The 11103-nt window shown below is 34.0% G+C and overlaps 1 protein-coding gene across 1 annotated transcript; it reads left to right on the top strand.

Moving 5' to 3' along the window:
- The first annotated feature begins 623 nt into the window (after positions 1-623).
- LOC141686526 (uncharacterized) lies at positions 624-1013 on the top strand. Its single transcript, XM_074491556.1, has one exon. It carries the CDS (start codon positions 624-626, stop codon positions 1011-1013), a length of 390 nt encoding a protein of 129 aa, XP_074347657.1.
- Positions 1014-11103: the final 10090 nt, after the last annotated feature.

The following is an 11103-nucleotide window of genomic DNA, read 5'->3' as shown; positions in this document are numbered from 1 at the left end:
AACAAAAGATTCTCTTGAGGTCTTAATTATATATACACGTTATATCTTAGAGAGTCTATAGTTTGAGTTGTAATCTCTTTATTATTCGATTTGTATTTTTCAATTTGTATTGTGTAGTTGCTGGATAGTTGGCTAAGAAAAACAAGGGTTTGGTGAACTAGTGCTAGAGAAGTTTGTACTACGGGGTAGTATAGTACTTAGAAGGCAGGTTCAGAAACAGGGTTTCAGCAAGCCATTATCAGCAGCTGGGATAAAGGGAGATATATTATTGTATCTTATAGTTGTAAACTTATTGTGATTCAATAATATATTCTCTTACCAAGTTGGTAAGGGACCAGGACGTAGACCATAGGGGATTGGGGTCGAACCTAACTAAAATTCTTGTGTGTTCTTATTACTTTTCTGCATATTATTTTCTGTACTCCATTTAGTCATCTCAGCTTACTATCATTGTCAGATTATAGTACAGTTGTGAAAATCTCAGTAAGCTATTATCGGGTAAAATTTAAAACTAATCTTAGTTAGGCATAATCACCTATTCACCCCCTTCTAGGTGTATTTTCAGTTGGTATCAGAGCTTTGGTATACTAATCTTTTTGTAACAAGAATAGTATTCGATCAAAATGGCTGACAAATATCCTGAAGGAACCTCGGATTACCGAGCACCTCTCTTACTTGGTATAGAAAACTACAATTGGTGGAAATGTCGCATGGAAGTCTACATATCCAGGGAGCCACTAGCACTGAGAGTTGTTCAGAAGGGTCCATTTGAGTTCAAGGACAAAGAAGGGAAAGTGAAAGACATTGATGATCTCACGGAGGCTGAACTACTAAAATACAATTTCAATGGAAAGTCTAGGAATTCTCTCATGAATGGGTTATGTCCTAGTGAATGTGATAAAGTCTCTTCATGCAAATCATCTAAAGAGATATGGGATACTCTAGAATTGTATCACGAAGGATCCAAAAGCTTAAAGAAGGTGAAATTGAGCAAACTAATGAATGAGTTTTGAAATTTCAAGCTTCGAGATGGAGAAACTATTCGAGAAAGTCAAGCTAGATTCCAGACAAATCTGAATGCCTAAAGCAACTTGGAAAACATATCCCTCAAGAGGAAATTAACATGAAGATACTTAGTGCTGTGCCATTTATCTATGAACCAAAGGTAACAACTTTGGAATCCTCTCCAACTATAGATACTATGGATCAATTGGCTGTTTTTGCAAAATTGAAACAATTTAAAAGCAAAATCAAGGAAAGCCAATCAAGTTCTATGAAAGTTCCAGTTGCTCAAATGAAGCAGTTAACTCTTCACACTGATAACAGCTTACTGGAATCTGAAGATGAGTCAGATGAAGAACTAGCTTAATATACAGGATGATTAGAAAGATCATCGAGAAGAAGAACAGGATGAAAAGAGACAAAGGCAGATTTTCCAACAACAAGAAGGCCAACAAGGATTCTAAAGATCAGACATGCTTTGAATGTGGAAAGCCAGGCCATTATAAGCGGGACTGCTACAAATTGAAGTCAAAACATCAAGCTATCTTCAAGGATAAGAATAAAGCTAAAGCTCTAATGACTTGGAGTGCTGATGACTCAGTTTCCAGTGATAGTTGAAGTGGAGACATGGTTAATCTTGCCCTAGTTGGACTTGATGATGATTCTGTTCGAGGAAATTCAAAAAGTGGCTACCTAGAAAGTGATTCAGAAGAAGATCAGAGTGAGGTAAACTTTTGTAAATATAATTTATCTTCTGAAAATATTGTTTTGGAACCACTAACCATGCAGGAATATGAGGATGTATCTATGGGAGAATATCATTCTCTTAAAACTGAAAATAGCAAGCTAAAAGAGAAGAATGATTATCTCAAGTCCATGGTACAAGATTTGATGAGCAAAGTGGATACTTGGATTGACAAGAAGGTACATACACAAGCTGACAAAGAGGTTGAAATCAAAGATTTTTAAGCTAAAGTCAGTCATGTGGAAAACTTCAACAAAATTCTCCTTAAAAGAAACAAGACCCACTTAATGGAGATCACAGAGCTAAAGAAGGAGATTGAAGCAAGGGATGAATGTTTGGAGCTGTTCAAACTCAGAGAATCAATAAATGCAAAACCTACAAATCAAGCAGACATCTCAGCACGCTGAAAAGATTGATCTACTCATAAAGGAAGTTGAGGATTTGAAAAGGGGCATGGGATCTTTTGTTCAAGGAGAAGAGAGTCTCAAATCAATGATAAACAACACAAATGTTCCATTGGTCAGAGAAGGAATTAGAATAAATGCCAACAAGAAGGACAGAGCTCTAAGATATGAAGGAAAACATGGCATACCCTATGATTATGCTATGCCTTGGAAGATATGCAACAGATGTGGAAAGAAAGGGCATCTGGAAAAACATTGCAGAGTTCAGAATGGAAAAAAATCATACCAGGGAGGAAACAAACAGAAAATAGCTTACTATGGTCAGAATGGTAGAACAAAGATAGCTTACTATCATCAGGCTGGCAGAGTTAAATCACCTAGATTTATCCAAAAATGGATAAAGAAATATAATTTACATGTTTTATATGTTTTATCTGCTAACCATGTTGGACCCAACAAACTTTGGGTACCAAAAGGTTGAGTTATTTTATTTGTTTTGTAGATGTGTCATGCTGCACGAGTCAAATCAACTCAATGGATCTTGGATAGCGGATGTACTAGGCATATGAGTGGAGACAAAGCACAATTCTTGAGTCTTCAGATGAAAAAGGGTGGAAGAGTGACTATTGATGATAGCAAAACTCTTCAAATCCTTGGAAAAAGTAAAATAGGTAATAAACACATTTCAATTGATAATGTTTAATATGTTAAAGGCCTAAAATATAATCTGCTTAGTATAAGTCAGTTATATGATGATGGTCATAAGGTTGATTTTGGTATTGAGAAGTGTATTATTACTATTGGTACTAACAAAGTCCCCTTAGTTGCTAGAAGGGAAGGAAATATATATATTTTGGACTTTGAGTTGCAGAAAACAGCTTGCCGTCTTGCTGCAGTAGACACAGATCCTTATGTTTGGCATTGAAGATTGTGTCATGCTCACATGGACTTGCTTAGTAAACTTTTAAATAAGAAGTTAGTCAGAGGTTTACCCAAAATCAAGTATGTCAAGACTGAGGTGTGTTCGACATGCCAATTAGGCAAGCAAATTAGAAGTACTCACAAAGCAAAGAATATGGTATCTACTTCTAAACCCTTAGAACTTTTGTACTTAGACTAATTTGGTCCAGAAGCTTATAAAAGTATTGGAGGTAAGTAATATGGTTTTGTAATTGTTGATGATTATTCTCATTTTATATGGGTATTGTTTCTTCATACTAAAGATGTTGCTTTTATTGAGTTTGAAAAACTAATTAAGTTACCTGAGAATAAGCTCAATACAAAGCTTGTAGGTATAAGGAGTGATCGAGGTGGTGAATTCCAAAAAGACTTTATTACTTATTCTGAAGAAAGAGGAATATCACACGAATTCTCGGCTCCAAGGACTCCACAATAAAATGGTGTGGTAGAAAGAAAGAATAGGTCATTACAAGAAACAGCAAGGACGTTGTTGCAATAAAGCAAGCTACCTAGAAGTTTTTGGGCAGGAGCAATCAACACAGCATGCTATGTTCTGAATAAAGTATTGATAAGACCTATTTTGGACAAGTCTCCATATGAATTGCTAAAGAAAAAGAGGCCCAACATCAGTTACTTCAAGATTTTTGGCTCAAAGTGTTTTGTGCTCAAGATAATTGGTAATGATGGTAAATTCGATGCTAAATCTTATAAAGCTATTTTTCTTTGTTATTCTATGACTAGTAAAACCTATAGAGTTTATAATTTGTCTAAGCATATTGTTGAGGAATCTATAAATGTTACTTTTCAAGAACCTAACAATGATCTTCCAAGAGATGAGGAAGATGATACAGGTGAAGCTGGACAACAGCAAGCTGAAACAGAGAAGGCTACTTCAAAATAGCAAGCTGAAACAGAGACTGATTCTGGAAAACAACAAGCTAAAATTGAAACTGCCTCTGGAAATCAGCAAGCAGAAACTTCTACTCCAGTTGATGATGCAATTGTAAAGATGGCAAAAATGACTCTCAATGGTCCAAGAGGAAATAGAGCAAAGGATAAAATGCTAATTTATGATGGTGAAGACTTAGATCCTCCATCTAAGATAAGAAAGACCTCTCATGAAGATATCTCAAAGCATTCATTGCCAAAAGGTACACGAATAGTGAAGAATCACCCTCTAGAGCAGGTTATTGGTGATATTACCGATGGATTCAAGACAAGAAAAGGCAATACAATTTTTTGTGCTTATGCGGCATTTCTAGCTCAAGAGGAACCCAAGAATGTCAAAGAAGCCCTCGAATATGAAAATTGGATCACGGCTATGCAAGAAGAACTCAATAAATTCGAACGATGTGATATTTGGGAACTTGTCAAGCCACCAAAGAATGCTTCAATAATTGGTACAAAATGGATTTTTAAGAATAAAGTGGATGAATTTGGTACCGTTACTCGAAACAAAGCAAGGCTCGTGGCACAAGGGTACAATCAACAAGAAGGCATTGACTTTGATCAAACTTATGCTCCAGTAGCTAGATTGGAATCAATTAGGATGCTTCTTGCTTATACATCCTACAAGAAGATCAAGCTACATCAAATGGACGTCAAAAGTGCTTTTCTTAATGGATTTCTGGAAGAGGAAGTTTATGTCAAGCAACCCCCTAGTTTTGAACATGAACAACATCCAGACTATGTTTACAAGCTCAAGAAGGCATTATATGGCTTAAAGCAAGCACCAAGGGCTTGCTACAAGAGGCTAAGTAAGTTTTTGATCAAAAATGGCTTCATTCGAGGTAAAATCGATCCTACTTTATTTACTAGGCAAAATGGTAATGATATTTTGATTGTCCAGATATATGTAGATGATATAATTTTTGGATCCACTAATGATTCTATGTGTGAGTGGTTTTCTAATTGTATGCACAGTGAATTTGACATGAGCATGATGGGTGAGCTAAACTATTTCTTGGGACTCCAAATCAAGTAATCAAAGAATGGTATCTATGTTCATCAATCAAAATATGTGAAGAACTTGCTGACTAGATTTGGATTGTCATGCCAAAATCTACACCAATGAATCAAAACAGCAAGCTGACTTCAATGAAAATGGTAAGACAGTTGATATCAAAAGGTATAGAGGCATGATTGGTTGTTTTTTATATCTTACTGCTTCTCAGCCGGATATTATGTATAGTGTTTGTGTATGTGCTCGTTTTCAAGCTAAACCTAAGGAATCACACTTAAATACAGTTAAAAGAATTTTTTGATATTTAAGTGGGACTATTAATCTTGGGTTATTTTATCCTATTACAAGCACATTTGATCTTGTGGGGTATAGTGATGTAGATTATGCAGGATGTCAAACTGATAGAAAGAGCACAAGTGGTGTTTGTACATACTCTGGACAAAGTCTCGTATCTTGGCAAAGTAAGAAACAAACTTCAGTCGCTTTATCCTCAACTCAACAGAAGGTGAGTATTTGGCAGTTGGTAGCTGTTGCTCTCAAATTTTGTGGATGCTTCAGACTCTACTAGATTTTGGAATCAAGTGTGGCAAAGTTCCGATCTATTGTGATAATACTAGCACCATCAATATATCAAAGAATATGGTGAATCACTCAAGAACAAAGCATATTGATGTTCGTCACCATTTCTTGAGAGATAATGCTGCTAAAGGTAAGATTGAATTAGTTTTTGTGCCTACTGAATATCAATTGGCAGATATCTTTACAAAACCCCTTGGCGAAACAAGATTTTCTACCATTCGACGGGAACTTGGCATGTGCAGTGTATAATGGCAAGCTATCTTTGGAAATTTGGTAATATTAGCTTACTATCAATTTTCATGTTAGATTACTATGATTGTTTATTAAGTGTCATAATTTATGGTTAATTTGATTAATTAATTCTGACATGCCATTATATGTTTATTGCTGCTTACTTGTTTTTGTGTTTTGATGCTTTATTTTATCATTTTTTTTTAAAAAAACTGATAACATGTGGTAGTTCTAATAGATAGACATTATATTTGGATAATTGTTAGATTTAGGATAACTATTTTTTTAATTAATCCTAAATATCTCCCATAAAAAGTCTATCACACTCGGGTTAGGGTTTTTAACCTTATTTCACCCTGCATCCTTTCTACCACCGCTCATCAATACTTACAGCGATTGATTCACCATGGTTCGTGCAACACGTAAAATCGGTCTTCAAGCAAATCATTTTACCTCTAAACATGATAATATTGTGGTTGATTTGGGAACCGAGAGCGCGGATGAAGTGTCTCATACCCCCGACTCTAAGAAGCTCAAGCTCACTCTCTCTTTTGATTCACCTGACTTGGAATATAGATTCACAGAAAATGCTTTGGATACTCGTCCCATCCTTCCTGGTATTCCAGTTAATGAACAGGTCAACCAGCTCAAGACAGAGATTAAGGGTTTGAAGGACATTCTGCTGAACTTCATGTATGCTGCCAAACCCTATGCTTCCCGATCTAATGCATATTTGGATACTGGATTGGATGATCTGGTTAATGCTGCTGAGGATATGAACAATCAGGATCATCAAGATGATTTCTTTTCTCCAAAAGAGGATGCTCTCAACACTTCTGATCAGTCATCAACCTAAATCTTTTTTATGCTTTAAGGGGGATAAATTTAGGAGATTTATGTTATGTTTGTTTAAGACTTGTCTCATCTGTTGGCTTATATTCAATCTGTGATTTTCTACTTATGTTAATCTTTTGTGGTTTGCTACTTGGTTTTTGTTGGTTTAAGACTTGATTTACTTTGTGATGTTAAGACTTGGTTTTATGTTGAATCTTATGCTGGTATTATGAAATGATATTATGTTGGTTGGTTCTGTTATGCATTTAGTGCAGTTTGTATTTTATAATGAAATGATTGTGTTAATTTAAGATGTGTGTTATTTTGAGGTATGTATAGATTTAGGGGAGTTTTATAATTCTCCTAAATGTGTGTAATCATCAAAAAAAGGGAGATTGTAACTCCTCGGTTTTGATGATCACAACATAGCAAGCCATCATATTGTTATTTAAGACTGTTTGCAGGATATATCAGCTTAATGACATTATTGTTTAAGTATCATGACAACAAGCTGTCATAAGAAAGTGATCTATTTCAGCAAGCTATGATCACGTTATTCAGAATAACAGCAAGCCAAGATGGACAGTCCAGATTTAACAAGGAAACATATTTTTAAGGAGAAATTTTAGGATTTCTTTTAACGAATTGTAAGGACTTCTCTATTATATTATACGTGTTTTATATATAATAGAGCTCCAACATAAAAATGTTTTTAAGAATTAAAACAATTCCTAATTTGTAGGAGTTTGTTTTATCTTCAAACTTTATCTCCTACAAACATGATTAAAATGTTTTATACTCATACAAAATAGAAGAGGCTTTTAATGAATGTTAAACATTCTTTCTCTGTTCTATCAAACGTATACATGAACATTGGAAACCATCCTAACGAACTTAAACGTTAGAATTAAATTCTAACCGTTGTAAGTTGTTGAGATTGTTTTGAACGTTAGTGTATGTTTATATATAAGGTTTCTTGCAGTTTTTATATTTAACTAATTACAGCAAGAACATCTACAACTCATTGCTTTCTTTAAAACAAAAGATTCTCTTGAGCTCTTAATTATATATAAACGTTATATCTTAGAGAGTCTATAGTTTGAGTTGTAATCTCTTTATTATTCGATTTGTATTGTGTAGTTGCTGGATAGTTGGCTAAAGGAAACAAGGGTTTGGTGAACTAGTGCTAGAGAAGTTTGTACTACGGGGTAGTATAGTACTTAAAGGGCAGGTTTAGAAATAGGGATTTAACAAGCCATTATCAGCAGCTGGGATAAAGGGAGATATATTATTGTATCTTATAGTTGTAAACTTATTGTGATTCAATAATATATTCTCTTACCAAGTTGGTAAGGGACCGGGACGTAGACCATAAGGGATTAGAGGTCGAACCTGGCTAAAATTCTTGTATGTTCTTATTACTTTTCTGCATATTATTTTCTGCACTGCATTTAGTCATCTCAGCTTACCAACATTGTCAGATTATTGTACAGTTATGAAAATCTTAGTAAGCTATTATCGGGTAAACTTTAAAACTAATCTTAGTTAGCCATAATCACCTATTCACCCCCCTTCTAGGTGTATTTTCAAATTCTACATGCAAAGACTTGAAGACCTCAATAAGCCAAGCTCATTCGAGAACTCAGAGACCTTGACAAGCCAAGCTCATTCGAGAACTCAGAGATCTCGACAAGTCACGTCATATTCGAGAACTCAGAGATCTTATAACACCCTCTAAATCCGGAGTATAGATTTGGGGCATTACTAAAATTAACTACTCACTAATCTTGCACAAGCGGAATATAAATAAAATAATTACCCCGAACTACTATTACTCAGGATCTTTTTAAGGTTAAGATTTGAAAACAAGAACGACACACTAACTTTATTACAAACCAGTTTAAAAATAATTTGTCTTAAGAACTATCTTTGTTACAAAACTTTATTCTATTTACATCTCATACTAAACAACTTTTATTCAAACCATCACTACTACTTATTCTGTTACACCCGATCTGGTATCTCAAAACTCTCTTCTGGGATAGGCATGAACACTCTTGGTATAAGAGGGTCCCGCCACTTGACTCGCTTCTTGACTATGCGAGTTCTGATGGGTTTCATTCCCTACCTTAACTGAAAAACAATAGGATTAACAATAAAAGCGGATGAGCCAAAATTGCTCAACAAGCCTGCAACAATATATATAGTATAAAGGAAAAGAATAAGTGAACTGATAACCTGCTGGTTTGAACAACCAACTGAAATTGTACAGAATAATAAATTGCCATTACTAGCGAGTGCCAAATGAACAAGACTGGAAACAAGAACCAACATATGCACTATAACCCGCTGATCAGTCAGTATACAGTGCGGATCTATACCCAACTGCATAGACCCAACCAACATAAGGAGTACTCAGGCAACTATGGCCTATTAATTAAAGGTCTGGGTAATGCCCAGCCCGTATCGTAACCATCCAGTCCAAAGCTCAGTATCCGGAACAATCGGAATACTTTTGATGTATCCCAACATCAAGATATATCAGAGTATATATAACAAGGATAAAATTATTGGAATATGAATAGAGGATTCAATAAATTGGGAGAAATCAAGAATCGAAATGAAATAGAAACAAAAATCAATAGATGTGTATCAGTGTATATGAACAAGAATTATCAAAGTGTAACTGATATGTAAAATGGGGTATATTTCACTATTCTGAATTTAGAATAGGGGAAAAAACTTGCCTTGCGCGTACTTAACCTGGTTCAACTCACCGCCTTCTGTCTCCTGCTTGACTTGCCTTGTCGATACTAAAACTATCATAGAAAGATAGTCATTTTAGATACTTTACTTCATACGCGTATCTCGAATTGATACCACATAACCTTAATTATCTACCCATGCGTTTCTATCTGACTCGCATATCTAAACATGTAATAATATAGCACACAATGTTCATATAATCATATAAAACACATAGCACATAATGCACATAATTGATTTCAACCTCATAATTATTTTTAGAATCGATCCTAGACTCATACATGTATTAACTACCCTATTTGATTTTATTTATAATTTTTCGGGATTTATTTGACTCGATTCTACCTATATTAGGGCCTATAAACAATTAATTATCACAAGACGATTCTCTTTCAGAAGAAATTGTGATTTTTAAATATTTTTAATGGATTCATTTCATTTTTCTGAGTCTAAGGGTCTTCGTTTCACTCAAATCGGACTAACGGTTTAATTTTTATGAATTAAACAAGATTTAATTAATTAATAATTAATTCTAAATATTTAATTCTAATTAAATAATCTTTAATTATATCTTTAAATAATTATTTAATAATTATTACATTTTAAAATAAATAATCCTTAATTATTAGGATTAATTATAATTTATTACAATTAATTTTAAATTATTATTAATTATCCGATTAGATCGACTATTTATAAATAAATAATCGATACGAATAATTATTACAAAATTCTTCGAATAATTAAATTATCACTCGAATAATAATTCAACACATCGATCAACTACTCGTATAATTACCAATTACTCGCATTATTCCATTAATTATTGAATCATTAATCATTTATTTGATTAATTAATCTTCACTTATTAATTCATTAATTACTTACTTATTAAATAATAAATAACTAATTAAATAAATAACTAATTAAATAATTAAATAAATAATAATTTTTCGAATTTCTAAATAATTAAATTAATTTAAAAATTATTTATAAAAAATTTCAGAATTTAAAACAAAATTTTTTATTTAACTTTTTTTTTTGAATTTAAAAACTGTTTTTCTGAATTTATAAAATTAAAACTAAATAATCAAAAACAGTTTTTAGAAATCAACTCAGGAGGATTTAAGATCAAAATCGGGTTGAATAAAACCCATCCGGGTCGGGTCCGGGTTGGCAAGAACACCCGTCGGTGTTCTTCACGATCCCAGAACCCGGTGAGGTTCCGGCCACCGGAGCCCAACTCCGGCGATAACAAATCCTGGAAAAACCGCGTGGTTTCAACTCGTTCTTGCTGCTAAACAATTCCTCACCATCCCAGCAATTCATCTCTGCCGTCCTTCTCCTCCCCCGTCGCCTGTCTCGTCTTCCTCGGCGAAAGTCGACCCAAAACCGGCGACCTTCAACTCCATGGCCGGCGAGCTCATTTTTGCTTAATCCAAAGCCAAACAACTTGATTTCTATCCCAAATTAAAGCTACCGACTTCTATAATTACTTCCCATCAACAAACACAATCAAAAACATCTATAATTCTTAGAAAAACGAAATCAAAGATAGTAAAACTCAAGAACTTGACATATCGATTCAAGGGATATAAAATCAAAATAAAAATACCTAA

This window comes from Apium graveolens, chromosome 2 (assembly GCF_009905375.1).
Source record: "Apium graveolens cultivar Ventura chromosome 2, ASM990537v1, whole genome shotgun sequence".
NCBI lineage: Eukaryota > Viridiplantae > Streptophyta > Magnoliopsida > Apiales > Apiaceae > Apium > Apium graveolens.
The sequence above is the reverse complement of the archived record's forward strand: the minus strand, read 5'-3'. Positions and strand labels throughout refer to the sequence as shown.

Excerpts from the sequence above, each read along its gene's own strand:
- LOC141686526 (XM_074491556.1), top strand. The coding sequence starts at position 624 with ATGGCTGACAAATATCCTGAAGGAACCTCGGATTACCGAGCACCTCTC.